The 14,566-nt window shown below is 43.6% G+C and overlaps 1 protein-coding gene across 2 annotated transcripts; it reads left to right on the top strand.

The window, feature by feature from the left end:
* Positions 1-356: 356 nt before the first annotated feature.
* On the top strand, positions 357-5,400 carry GJB2 (gap junction protein beta 2). Of its 2 annotated transcripts, none has more exons than XM_053971791.1 (2): positions 357-485; positions 2,719-5,400. In XM_053971791.1, the coding sequence occupies exon 2, from the start codon at positions 2,741-2,743 to the stop codon at positions 3,416-3,418; it is 678 nt and encodes a 225-aa protein (XP_053827766.1). In that variant the 5' UTR covers positions 357-485; positions 2,719-2,740; the 3' UTR covers positions 3,419-5,400. The 2 variants fall into 2 exon arrangements, with proteins under 2 accessions (XP_053827766.1, XP_053827767.1); XM_053971792.1 differs by lacking the exon at positions 357-485 and adding an exon at positions 850-890.
* Positions 5,401-14,566: the final 9,166 nt, after the last annotated feature.

Below are 14,566 nucleotides of genomic sequence, written 5' to 3'. Positions count from 1 at the left end.
TTGCAGGGCACCGGGTCCGATCCGCCCGATACGCGCCCTGTGCTCATGGACGTCCCGGGCGAACCCGAGGGTGCTCCCGCGGGAGGCACCGTCCCCAGTCCCGCTCCGTCCGCAGCAGCTCCCGCCCCGCGGGCACGGCAGAGTCCAGAGCCGCCGGCTGCGATTCCTACCCCGCGGCTCAGCCCCACGGCCGGGTCCGCACCGGCCCCGCCCCGGGCTCCCACCCCGGGTTCCCACCGCGGCCTCCGCGGGCGGCCGGAGGAGCGGGGCGCGGATGGGGGCGGGCGGGGGCGGGTTAAAAGCGGCTGCAGGTGAACGGGGAGGGACCTTAAAACTCGGGGCCGGACAGGCTGGGGCCACCCGCTCCACAGGCGCCAGCGGACCTTGGAGCAGCGCGGTGCGCCTGTCGCGTCCCGCGGGTCCTGGCCAGCCGTGCCAGCGGAGGGTCCGGAGCGGCTTCCTTGTGTCCTGCCCGGCCGTGCCAGGTGAGGATGCGGAGCGGTTCCCGCGTGCCGCACCGGTGGGATCGAGGTTGGGATTAGGCTGTGCGCCCCTCGGAGCGGGTGGCGATCCGCGTGCTAGAGTGGGGCTCGGGTCGGGGCCGTCCCGGCGGGTCTGGGGCAGCCACGCCGCAGCCCCGACCCCGGGCAAGCCGTGCATGGGCGGGGGCTGTCAGCCCCCAGCCCCGGGACCGGCGGGGCAGAGGGCCGGGGACGGTGACTGCGGCTGGCCGGCACGTTCGGATCGCGCAGCCCGTCCCGGGAGGAGCCGTGGGACCTCCGAGCCAAAGCCGGTGTTTGCCAAGGGTGCCCCTGACAGGAGCGGACGGCAATCCTGCCGCTTCCCTCCGCTGAAGGCTCGCAGCCGCGCGGGAACTCGGCGGGATTAAGGTCAGCGCGGAGGGAGGGAGGGGCTGGGATCTAGCCACTAACCCGGAGTGGGGATTTAGAGTGGTTTCAGTAACGGTGTCTTGGTTGGCAAGTTGGGGGTCCGGGTGAATTGGCTCCCTAACAGCCAATTGCGGTGTTTCGGTAGTGGCAGATGAGAGGGAGAAAAGTTTTTTTCTCCCCCCCAAATTTGCACCCTTGGTTCAGAACTGCAGTGTGAGATGGCACCTGGAACCCAGGCTGTTCAGCTCAGCGATATGCACTTCCTAGACTTCCCTTCAGTTCTGATTAGCTTCTTGTGAAGGTTTAATTGAATTAATTTTAATGACTGCAACAGATATGGGGGAATTCTTACCAGAATGATGCAGCTATCTCATCCTAGCCTGCAGGTTAAGTCGGTATAAAATGGTGCCAGTTTCAGCAGAGACAAATCATGAGAAGTCTCAGGAATTCCAGTCATCTTCTCAAAGTTGTTTTCTTTTTGCCTTACCCAATTTCACCTTTCTACATCACAGTAAATCCGACCTCTCCCTCTTGCCTCCAGGCTTGTCCGTACAAGCTAGGCCCTCGTACCAAGGGTATGTGTTAGGGCACGTATTGTCCTTTGGTTGGGCTGTAACTACACCAGGGTAAAAAGTTCTTTTTTTTTTTTCCCTCTCTGCTGTGTGAGAATGAGAGATTTTTGTAAACTTTGACCTGTGTTGCGTTGCAAGGTACCACGTTCTTCCCACAGCATACAGCCATCCCCAAGAGGAGATGGAGCTCTTATCCATGGCCTGTGTGGCTCTCCCAATCTAGCCTTGAGACATGATGGACCAGCTATGCAGGTTCCCAGGTCGGATTTCAAAGTGTTTTGACCAATTCAGTGATAGTTTCCAAATGGCTGCAGTCAGTGAAAGCTGAGCCCTGAGACTGAACTTCAGCAAAACTTACTTTCAAAAGGGCAAATAGTGGATTTTAGTTTTTAAGAGTAGGAGGAAAGTTGAAATGGAACTTCTCTGATGTTTGATTTTCTGTATTCTGCTGGAGTGTGATAGGATCTAGAAAATCAACATAAACTCTTCAGCTGAGGGCTTTTTCTTCTCAACTCTGTAACTGCTTGCCTCCTTTTTTGGATGACATAGCAATGAATGTGGAAGGGCAGGCTCTGCTCTATCTGCCTTTGCCTGTTGGTTTGTGCTATATAAGCATGCAGCCCTGACAGAGCTGGCTTGAGGCTTCTCACCAGTGTTGGCAAATTCAAATGTTGTACTTTTGATATTAAGAGCCTTGTCTGAGCTGCAACAGAAAGTCTTGGAGGCCTGCTGGAGGTGTCTCTGTGGAGCAAGGACTTCTGCTGAAAAGGGCCAAGTAGTACTTACCTCTAGGACAAAGAAAGCACCTCAGCCTTCCAGGGCTATGGTAAAGAGATCCTGTAAAAATGCTAGGAAAGACTCTAGTTTGTCTAGATGTGGCTTAACTCATGCAGTGATAGTAATTTCTATTGCTTTGGAAAGTACACTGAAACGCAAAATGCTGACCAGAGTCTCCACCACAGAAAGGGAAGGAGAGCATAGAGGATGTACAGAGGAACTGTATTTATATGTACTTATTTCCTGCCCAAAGCCTTGTTGAGTAATACACTGAGGTATGCTTGTCCCATCATAAACTGATGGAAAGAGAGAGTTTAATAAGTTGTTTGAATCCATAAACATATGGGTGACATAAATGAAAGTGACTTACACTTGTCTATGGCTCTGGAGAGACTGTTAGGAAGTTCTCTTTTTCACAGGTTTAGAGTTGACTTGTCAGTTTGAAAAGTAACCATTCCGTGTGTTTTGTCATCCTGCAGGTAAAAGGACACAGAAAAGAAGATGGACTGGGGAACTCTGCAGGGTGTTTTGGGAGGTGTAAATAAGCACTCCACCAGTATTGGGAAGATATGGCTCACAGTCCTCTTCATCTTCCGTATCATGATCCTGGTTGTGGCTGCAGAGAGAGTCTGGGGAGATGAACAACAAGATTTTGTCTGTAACACGCTTCAGCCTGGCTGCAAAAATGTTTGCTATGATCACTTTTTCCCCATCTCTCACATCAGACTCTGGGCCCTGCAGCTGATCTTTGTCTCCACACCTGCACTGCTGGTGGCCATGCATGTGGCTTACACCAGGCATGAGAAGAAAAGGCGGTTCAGAAACGGTGAGAAAATTGATATTGAAGAGCTAAAAAATAAAAAGATTCACATTCGGGGCCCCTTGTGGTGGACGTACACCAGCAGCATCTTCTTCAGGATCATCTTTGAAGCCGTCTTCATGTACGTGTTCTATTACATGTATGATGGCTACCAGATGCCCCGCCTGGTGAAGTGCGATGCTTGGCCCTGCCCCAACACTGTGGATTGTTTTGTGTCTCGGCCCACTGAGAAAACCACATTTACTATTTTCATGCTTGCTGTGTCTGGGATCTGCATGATGTTGAATCTGGCTGAGTTGTGCTACCTAGTGATAAAAATTTGCATGAAAGAATCTGGGAAAGCAGCAGTTTTGAAATAAGTCCCCACTTCCTGGATTTACTGGCTCCCCATTTCCCTTCAACTTTCTTAGGTGTAAGAAAACAATAAACAATATTTTCATACTCAAGGAAAAGGATAAAAATTGAATGTTCTTTTGTGTTTTAAAACTGATAGCCTCCCTGGGAAGCTGATGCTGAGGCAGGTTTTAAAGATCATAAGCTAATTCAGTATTCCTGCATCCACAACTAGAGAGAGCAGCCTTCTGGCACCAGCTTCTCCATGTATGCCTACTGCTGGGATCCTATTGTTGGGACAGTTAACTCCTCAAACACTGGGAGTGGAACGGACCAGAGAAGGCTCTAGTGCCCAGAGGAGATCCACAAATACACTATGTTGGCTCAGAGGCAAAACAGTATCAAAATTTTTTGGTGAAAAGTGGGGTAAAGGATTTTTTGGGGCACATCACAGCTTTTGAGAAGAAAGAAGATGGGGAGGTGATTGTGTTTATACTAGGTGTCCTCTCTAAGTAATCTGGAGAGGAAGAAAATGGTGTAGGAGCACAGATACTCTGGCAGTGCATGCTATCAGCTTTGCTGGGCACCAGCATGTTTTTTTCTTCTCATCTTCTTGCCTGCACTGAGAAGCATTTCCTTAAGGGTTGGGAGGGGCCAGTATCAACTGCCTGTGAGTGCCATTAGGTCAATGCTGCCTCCCCATAGTCACAGAGACTACAGCAGTGGGAGGAATGAAGTTCATTTTTCATTCTCTTGATCAGATGAAAAAGGATTGTCACCTCTGGGAGGGTGGAGGCAGTTCAAATGTCTTCCTCTTACTCTCTTCCAATGCATTGTGAAGAATTTTGGTACAGTAGACTTTATCTGATGAAGAGATGTTTTACCACTTGACTGCCTCACTCAGCTGTATACTCTTAAAAGTTTTTTTTGTTTTCCAATAAAAACCAAGAAAAAACTGCCTTTTTTTGTTCTGCTGGTTATCCAAAAGAAGTGCTTCAGCTTACATCATGATAGCCAGTGCTCTTTTGCTTGCTCCTTTTTTTCTATCTAGTCTGCACAGCTTTTCTTCATAAAACCTTCTCCCTATCTGAGATGCCCTTCAAATGAGTTGAGCAAACCACTCCCAGTCTCTCTGACATTCCATATAGTGAGATTAAATCACCATTCCTTTTCTTAAAGTTGGCCTAGCAGGAATTACAGACAGCTTGGAGAGCTAAAATAGCAAAGGGACCCTATCAGATATGAGGAGGAACTTGGTTTTTTTTTTTTTTTTTTGAACTTCATGCTGCTGTGCTGTAAATTATATATTACTACTTTGAAGTACTATATGAGTCAGTCTGGTCTTGTCTCAAAGTAGTCTCTAAAGGTGTTTTATGCCTGTAATGGGCAGCATATGGCATTTAGGGCAACATAGTTTATCTTCCCAAGAGCCTGTCCATTGAACCCACTTCTAGAAAGCTGGCTGTTTCTCCTCCTTAGCTTTAATAATTGGCTTTTCCCCAAAATGAATGAGCAGTAGCTCAGCTTCTCTATTTGCATTCATCTTTTACTTACATTTAAATGTATCACTGTTGGAGTAAACAAAGCTGCATTAATTAAGACCCATGAGCCTTCACTGTGCACTGAAAGTGGAGCATAAATAGGTTTACCTTGCTTGTGAGCTACATCCAGTGTTACAGCTTGACTGCAGATAGAAATCTGTCATCTAAGAGGAAAGCAAGAAAACCATAAAAACACCATCCTCAGAACCATGAAAAAAAAGATAGAAGCATTCATAATGAGCTGGACTGGAAACTTGGACTGTGAAAACATCCTTAATTCAACTCCAAAGAACACAGTTTGGCACATACCAGGTTTGTGGTTGATAGATCCTGCATTATTCCATGTACAAGTACAAAGAGAGCAAACGAGTCCCAGTGCTCTAGTATTACATTTCTTTTGTAACAAGATTTTTTTTTCCCCTGAAATTATAATTAAAGCACTTTCGTGGTGTCTGTTTTTTGTATTACTTTTACATGCTGTGTGTTACCTAATGTGTCTGATGAAAATCTATTTACCATAGTGTAAAACATATGTAACAATACTATGCTTAATAGACAAGAACTAGTGTAAGGATTTTAGCCTTCTGCTGCAGGTTGGTTTCCATTGTTTATGCTGCCTGTTACCCTGAGGTTTTCTGAGCTCATAGTGGAAGGTCACATATGTGCTCCACTTGAAATCAAATATGCTGCTTAAGACAGCCTTGCAGCTGGAAAAGGCCAGTGATAAACTTAACCAGCTCGATAGGGAAAGAGATTGTTTTTGCCGCCTACCTTTGAATTTAGCTGGAACTTGTACTGAGACACACCAAAACTGTTAACACTAACTCTATGAAGTTATCTTCAACTAGCAGTTTGGCAACCAGATTATCAGACAGCAAAAAAAGAACTGGGGAAGGTGTTTGGATGTAGCCAAGAGAGGGCTTTGATCCAGAACTGCAGCATCAGGCAATGATAGCTCTGAGATGTGTATATTTAATTTGACTGAATAGCTGCTTTGTGAAGAAAATCAGATGCTTTATTGGAACATGGGAATTGCACCTATTTCTGTGTGCTACATTGCATAGCTGACCTTCTACAATGGATTCCATGTAGATTAAAATATATTGTTGTGTTGAAATTGTGTGTGTTCTTTCCTGAAATGCACTAGTAGTGTCTGCATTTGGTACTTGGTTCCTAGGCTTTCCTCAGAATAAAGATTGCAAAGCATGTTGAAAACGTAAGCAGCAAATCTGAGGTCATGACCATAAAAGCAGTTGATTCCTCACTGCTCAGTCTCCAGCATAGCCAGGCCATGAAGTGTCTAATAATGTGGTATCAGAACTGGGGAGTGTAGGAATGGGACTGGCTGGAATTATTCTTTGACTGAAATTGCCAGGAAAAATCACCATTGACTCAATCAGGTTAAACTTCGATCCAAAACCTTGAAACCAAAACTACAAACATGATTGTCAGAAGAGTAAGGAGATGAGGGGAAGCAAACTTCATTGGTAACTCATGGACCCAGACAGAAAAAAAAATCCTAACTACCTTGGTAGAAATAGTGATTTAAAAGGAAACCAGAAGTATAGATCTTCTGTATTTATGACTTCTGGATATAGAAGTACCTTTGTTGAAGGTTTTCTTAGACAAAAATAAAAATATCCTTTGGTTGTTTACAGTTATTATACGCCAACATGCTAAGTTATTTTATATCTGATAGGACAAATATAAAAGACAAATTATATGGTCCATACAAAGAAGTGCACTCCTGTAGTATGGAGGTTCAATTAAAAATAGCACCTCTGTTACAAGCTGCTTTATTTTGTAAAAAATGTACTGTGGCAGTAAGGAACAGCTAAGAGCACTTTGCTAGAAACTAAACCTGATGAAAATTAATCTGTTTTTTTTTTTCTCTAATTATAATTTCCTCACCTTAAATTTAGGTTAATGGGGTTTACCCCAAAACAATATCACACTCAAAGAATTGCACTGTATTTTTATTCACCTGCTCTGATATTCAGGACAGCCACTACCCTGACAATTAATTACAGGGTCATTTGATTTTTCACCATCTTATTATCTACACGGTGATTTGAACTTGTTTGCAGACAGTGGCAAGAGTAACGGTAACTATTTGAAGCTTAATGAGCTAAGACTAATTGGTAATGACTTTCAAGATAGTTCAGAAGGTACCTTCACTTTTGTCCCCATCTGACCAACCTAGCTTGTCATTGTTATTTTTTTTTATTGATTATATTTCTCTTCTATAAAGCTGGCTCAGCTTTGACTTGGCTATTTTCTATACAAAGTTTCCCAGTCACCAAATGAAAGTCTTTATAACCTAGGCTTGGCATTGATCTTTAATTTGGAAGGCCCAGATGAGGAAACAAGTCTCATCTCAAACCCTCCATCTCTGAGACCATTCCTTGCTCTTGCTATGGTTGGTACCCCATACTACTGTAGAGTTAAATATCAGAATTGGTCACATCACACTTACCTTCTCCCTTTTTCTGACAGTTTAATCATTGCCACTAACTCAGATTATTTCGCATCTATCAGGCCTATGTATTTGAATAGCCAAATCCATTGGATTTGAATTAGCCATCTATCTAACAGATGCTTGCATAAGTCATTGTGGTAAAGGAATGTATCAGTACCAGAATGATACAGGTTAGGGAAGTATGTATTCAGTGAACTCAGAGAATTTGTAGAGTTGAGCCATGCATGACTGCAGGTTGTAGATGGATGTTTTGAACAGCAGCATATATTCTGTGTGCTGCTAAGAACCAGCATTCCAATCACAACCTGGCACAGTCCCCAGGAAAAGGAATACTGTAGTGTGTGGTGCAGACATACTGGTCTGAAGCACAAGGTGTTTTTCAATGGACAAGCTGTGCTGGGCAGGTTTACTTGCTTATGCAAGATCTATATTTTCTGTTGTCTTGACAATTATGGCAATTTAGATACATCATCTGGGAAAGATAGTAGCAGGCTTAAAACTGTGTAAGTTGAGATAATGAAATAGGGTTTAAAAGTGTTCTGCAGATAATTTTCTGTGGAGGTTCAATCTTTATGACAACATATAAAAACTCCCACACCTCTCAGCAATCCACACATTAGCAGGAGGAATGCTGCACTTCTGTTGTGATGACTGGAAAACTTGCCATCTGTTTGGTATCCAACCATCTACATTTCCTTCATCACAAGATTTCTTTCACTTGATTTGAAAGTATAATGGCAGTCCTGGTACATAGAGTCAACCCTGACTCTCATTGTTACTGAGTTTTCCCAATTGAAAGATAAAGGTGACAGTTGCATCATATTCACAGGGATTAGAACAGTTTAATCAAACATTGTTTGTTAAGATCATTGCAACAGGTGCCAGAAAAAATATAATTATTGTGTGGTAAAGCTTTCAAATCTATTTTATGTTGCATCATTAGTGTAATGTCTGCTTACAGTTTGTCATGTCCCTGCCCTAGGTATTGCATCCTTTCCAAGGACTGAGTGTTTAATATACACTTTAAACAGCTTCCACAATCTGTCCAGCATAGATAAAAAAAGTCTATTCCTCTACACACACGTGCACAAAGACACAGAGCAGCAAACTGACTAAATCATTCCCTCACTGTTATGAAGACCGAATGAGACATTACAACATGGATTTGTCAGTCATAATTTCTGTCTATGCCATGAAAGAAGCTTTTGTGTATTGCAGTAAAATAGTTACTAATGACTTATTGTCAGAGCATCGGGATCCACCAAATGGGATAAACTCTGCAGCTGGGAGGATCTGCAGGTACACGGGAAGATAAGCTTAAGAATCAATAAGATCTTTATCACTGAGAGAAATGGTTTAAGAATAGCAGTTTTAGAAGGCAGGAAGGTCTAAGTTCTTCTATTGTGAAACATGAAGCACTTGCAAAACTGTCGGATGGGAGACCTGTTCTGAAGCAAATAACAGTTTTGTAAAGAAGAGCTGGAGTTTGTGGAAGATCATCTGTGGAACATTACACAATAACGTGATTGACTTGTAAAAAACATCATACTGGTATGCATTCAAGGTTTGTCAAAACCAGGATGTTTGAAATTAAGTTTTCTGTCTTGTTAGCACCCAAAAGTCTGTTTTCCAGTGCAGCGTTTGTCCAGGACCACCTCTGCCAACATGGTTCCTTTGTGCTTTTAGAAACCGGAATAAGACATTGGCATGCTATAGTATATGAGGCGGTGTTGTGAGTAAATAAAATAAAATTCCAATTAATGTAAGTGAAATTGGATTTTTTTTTTCTTCTCAGCACAGTGAGTAAAAAGCTTCTTATGATGCCTTGGTTGTGTGTCTCACAAAACAGGCATTCGTCCCAACAGGAGAAAGACAGAAACCCAGATCACTGTTCAGCTTTGATCACTGTTCAGTTTTGTTGCTCATTTTATTATATGTGCAAACACTGGTGGAGTTCACTGAAGCCTGGTCTGCAGCCAGGAGATTATTTCCCACCAATGGCATGCCATTTTGTGCAACTGATTTCTTTAATTCCAAAGGCAGACCATCACATCGTGCAGTAGTTTGAATTTTGTAGAGGAATTTTCCCTTTCATAATACTGTTTTTTCTATTTTAAAGCAAGATGCCTATATTGCTGTTCCTTTCTGTGGAAGGCAGTAATTATTTGAGGCCTTTACAAATTTATCATGCATGACACCCAGGTATATTCCTAGTAAAATAATGTATTTGCTCTTATCCCGAACACAATGAGAAAAAACATCCTTGTTCAGAAGCCGTGGTTGTGGTTTGGCACAATGAACTGCCCACTGGCAATACTAGTTCAGGGCATTAATACTGATGGCATTCCTTCCTGCTCATTCTTATCCTGTCCCCATTCAACACAGTGCCTCCAACTCCAGGGCCTGCACTGAGCCAGCACAGTTGTTTGCACAGCTGTGCTCAGCACTGGACTGGCCCACTGTTTCAGTTGATGAAGAAACAAATGTTTTGCTTTGCTGGATTGTTTTTCAGATGGATTAATTCCTTGAGCTTCATTACAGGGAGGCCATATGAACTTCCACACTGACAAGACTGTGGGGCAGTAGGCCACGGTGTTGGGCAAGAAGAGCTTCAGGGAGTGAGTGGAAGGGGTGGAGGGAATGGCACATGAAGTTTATTCGCTGCTGCTACACATGCCGCAATTTCAAACCACAGCCTCTGGCTGTGTTTTCCTGAGTGTCTGCTACTAGAAAGGCAAAAACCTCAACTGCCTATTCTCCCTTTGCTGCTGTACCCTTCCATGCTCCCTATTCCTCTCTGCTGGCCCTTCTTCTCAGCTACTGGCCATCTTCTTCCTTACTCCAACACAAACTTTCTCAACTTTTGTATGAGTTGATTTAACTCACTAACTCAGCAGTGAACTATTTGAACTCTGCATTCTAAATTTGTTTTCTTCAGCTCAGATTTCTGCCAGATTTCCTGTTGTGGCAGGAATTTAAGTGTTTCAAACACCAATATTTTTATTGGTGTTTCTGTCTGTATTGTCAGAAATTTCTGTCTGTAGTGTCAGAAAAAAAAATAGCATCACACCATGACAATGATAGCAGGCCTAATTCCTCTTAGGGGTCTGCATGTCCTATGTCTCTCTTTTTGATTCTTCCTCCTAACAGATGCCTGACTTGTACAGTTGTAGTTCTTCCTCTGCTACATCTTACATGGATCTTTGGAGTCCATGAAGATGAATGGAAAGCATCTTGCTGTTCCATATCCCAGAACATTCAGATTTATGTTGTTGTTGTTCTTGTTGTAGTATTAGGAGACTTCCCACCTTTCCAAAGGAAAGAACCAGAAAGGACCAGAGGAAGCTGGTTCTGGTGGGTTAAACACCAGCCTAGAGTCTCAGTGCTATTCTCAGAACCATATAACCTAGGACAAGATATTTAGTTTTCCTGTGCCTCCATTCCTACCCATTAGAACTCACAGTGTTGTCCTACAAAACTAGAAATAATAATACTTCCTGACACCAGTTCTTGTGCTGCCTCCTCTGATGTGCTTAGCAGTAGCGTCGAACAGAACAGAACACTAATCACTAACTGGTACAATAATAAAAATTAGTTTATAATATGAGATCAAACTACAACTTCCATATTTTACAACTTCCATTTATGTTATTTATTATTTAATTAATTCTAAAGTCCTTTGATTCATCTATGTAGAAAACAACTAGAGATTTTAATCCTCCTTGCTTCAAGCTGTGTTTCCGGAAGTAGCAGTACCCTTTTCCAGAATTTAAATATCTTTAGTGCCATCTTCTGTAGGGCAGTGGCATGTCAAGCACAATTCTCTACCATACTTTGCCACAATGAGCTGAACTGGAGGCATTTGTAGCTCTTTTTTTTGGCTGACTGTGTGGATAAAACTGCTGTCAGCACTGCTGAGCTACGTGTCACTTTGGCATGGCTTATGACTGAAGACGTGTACTACCGTTTAGGGGTCTTTCCACCAGACTGTGCTTGGATGCACAGTTAAATAAGAATGATCCTCTTCTGTAAAATAGATGTTTACATTAGAAATAGCAAGGGGTGAAAAACTGTTTTAGATCAATACTGATCTGAAAATGTCTATTTGTCTTGTTGAGCAGCAGCTCAGGTTCAGACTAAGACCAATCAAGAAATATCTCCTTAACTTACGAGATCTTTTTTTCTTTCCATAAAGCTTGGTGTCTATTTTTAATTTTCTTTCCCTGTACTTTGTCATGAAAATCTGACTCATCCAATCTTAAAATACCTGCCTGCCTGACTTCCCCACTTCCTGAATTCACATGATATGGTGCCAGCCATATCATGCATTGCTAAATGTCCGTCTACATGTGGAACAGGGGTTGTCACCTGTGTGGGGGCTGGGACGGAAGACAAAAGACGGTACTAAAGAAGATAATGAATCCCTCTCTGGAGACATTCAAAACCCACCTGGACATGTTCCTGTGTAACCTGCTGTAGGTGACTCTGCCTTGTCAAGGATGCTGGACAGGATGATCTCCAGAGGTCCCTTCCAATCTTAACCATTCTGTGTGACTCTGTGTTAATTAAAGGAAGCCTGAAAAAATTGTAAGTCTGCATTTTAATGTAAAAATTTAAATGTCACATTAAGTGGTGTGTTGCTGTCTAGTGTTAATGCCAATGGAGGGAACCCTTTAAACATAGTGAGACCTAGCAATGCTGTGCTTCTTTAAAAATAAGTGAGGAAACAAGCAGGATGCCTCTTCCAAGGAAATCCTTCTGTCAGAAAATCCACATGAAGAGACACTTTTGAACACCATTAACTAAATATGAGCCTATTTTCTTTCTGAATAAACTTCTCAGAGAGACAAGTCCTACTTTTTTCTATTTACCCCTTGTTTGGCTACAAATACTCCTCTTCTAGTATATGACTAACAAGCCATATATTATGACTTATGAGGACATATGTGTCCTCAACATGCTTTCATGCTTGGGCTTTTACCAGTACTTAATTGGCTCTTCACTTTTAAAACTGCTTCCTTCAAGTTTTCCCCATGGGTTTTGCATCCTTGCCTGACCCGTTTTCTACAAATGATCCAGAGGGTTTTGCTGACAGACCAAATCTTTTATTGTATGAACTCAAAAGGGAATTCTTGGAAAGGAAATTGTTAGCTGATGGGTGTACTCCCATGGCAGGCAGGCACTGCATCAGCTTCTCCTAGTTTGAAATGCAAAGGATTCTATCATAAAAACCTTCAGTGGCACTATTAAAAAGATGCTCTAGAATCTCACTGCCCTCCTGAGTAAGAATATTTTTCTTAAAAAGCAGGTGTCAAAGCCAATTTCTACAGAGAGTGGGAAATACCATTGAAACTTCCATAGAGTGAAAAAGCCATCAGAGAAACAGCCAGTGTTTCGTGCTATTAAAACTTAGGAGCTGAGACACTTCACTGCATGAGGAAAGTTTTAATGTAAGGAGTTACTGCAGCTAATGGGATTCCATCCTGTACCCTAACACAGCCTCTCATGCCTCAGTGCTTCAGGGACAACCCTGTGATACCCTGTGATACACTTACAATCATGGCAGCACTGTGTTTCAGATGCATCACCCATCTCTGAACAGTCATTTGTCCTTGTGCCACCTCTAGTGCTTAGGGTCAACAGAGATCTTCCCTCTAGTGCTTTCAGCTGAAATATTTATAGGGACAAATCAAACAGTGCAAGAAAACAAGAACATGGGCATGATTGGATTCAGATTCTCAACAGTTCTCTGTTACACACAGCTCCTCAGAGTGTCTCAAAATTTTTATTGGATTTTTTTTTTTTTAACTAAGTAAAGCCTTGGAAATGATTGGTGTGGTTCTGTTTTCAGCTCTTTGTAGAGTAGCTATCAAGAGAAACTCCTATGTTACTGCTGAAGAGTTGCTGAGTCATCAGATCACTTTAAGTCATTCTTTCATAGAACCATAGGATGGTTTGGTTTGGAAGGAACCTTAAAGATCATCTAGTTCCAACTCCCCTGGCCAAGGGCAGGGACACCTTCTACTAGATCGTGTTGCTCATGGCCCCTTCCAACCTGGCCTTGAACAGTTTTGGGATGGGACATCTGCAACTTATCTGGGCAACCTGTTCCCGTGACTCACCACCCTCACACTGAAGACTTTCTTCCTAAAATCTAATCTAAATCTACTCCTTTTCAGTTTCCCCCTTGTCCAGTCGCTACATGCCCTTGTATCAAGTTCCTCTTTGGCTTTCTTGTAGGCCCATTTAGGAACTGGAAGGCTGCTGTATGGTCTCCTTATACCCTTTTCTCCAGGCTGAACAGCCCCAACTCTCTCAGCCTGTCTTCATAGCAGAGGTGCTCCAGCCCCCTGATCATCTTCATGGCCCTTCTCTAGACTCACTCCAACAGATCCACATCCTTCTTATGGTGGGGGCCCCTTGAGTTGGATGCAGCACTCCAGGTGGAGAGCAGAACAGCAGGGGAGAAATCACCTCCCTCGACCTGCTTTGAACAGAACCACCTCCCACTCTGCTTTAGATGCTGCCCAGGCTGTGTGGCTGTTTTCTTTCCCTGGGGCAACACTACAGAGCACACGAAAGCCTAACCAAAATATAAGTGATAATAATATTTTTGAGTACTTATGCTGCAAATGTCAAGAACTACTTTTAAATAATAACTTTCAGAGCAGTGATAACTGATCTCTGTTTTGGGGGGCTTTTGTTTTTTCTTTTTCCAAAAGTTCTGTGCACAACAGCTTGATAGCTGATCCTGACTGAGGAGGGATCTGAGGGAAAGAAAAAAGGGACTGGCAGCCCTTTGGGGCTCTTCATGAAGGACACACAGGCACCACCTGCAAGGTTTATCTGCTCTCAGAGATAAAACCCTCGTTTTGGTGAAGAAGTCGTTCGGTTCTTTTGGTGAGTTTTTTTTTTCCCCTTTTGCTCAGGTATCTCTGACACCTGGCGGAGGGCGGCGCATTCGGCGGGCGGGGCTCGGCGCCCTCTGAGCGCGGTGCTGGGGCGCGGCGCGCCCGGGGGGCGGCGGCGCCGAGCGGGCAGCGGCGCCCGCGGCGCTGCCTCCGCCGGAGCCCGGCGGGGCGGGGAGGGGTTTCTCACGCTTCTATCCTCAGCGGGAAATACTCTTTTATTCCCCAGGAAATCCAGCGGAGGTG

The sequence above is a fragment of the Vidua macroura genome, chromosome 2 (assembly GCF_024509145.1).
Source record: "Vidua macroura isolate BioBank_ID:100142 chromosome 2, ASM2450914v1, whole genome shotgun sequence".
NCBI lineage: Eukaryota > Metazoa > Chordata > Aves > Passeriformes > Viduidae > Vidua > Vidua macroura.
This window is presented reverse-complemented; position numbering and strand designations above follow the sequence as displayed.

Bases quoted from the DNA above. Each gene is read 5' to 3' on its own strand.
- GJB2 (XM_053971791.1), top strand. From the start codon at position 2,741: ATGGACTGGGGAACTCTGCAGGGTGTTTTGGGAGGTGTAAATAAGCAC.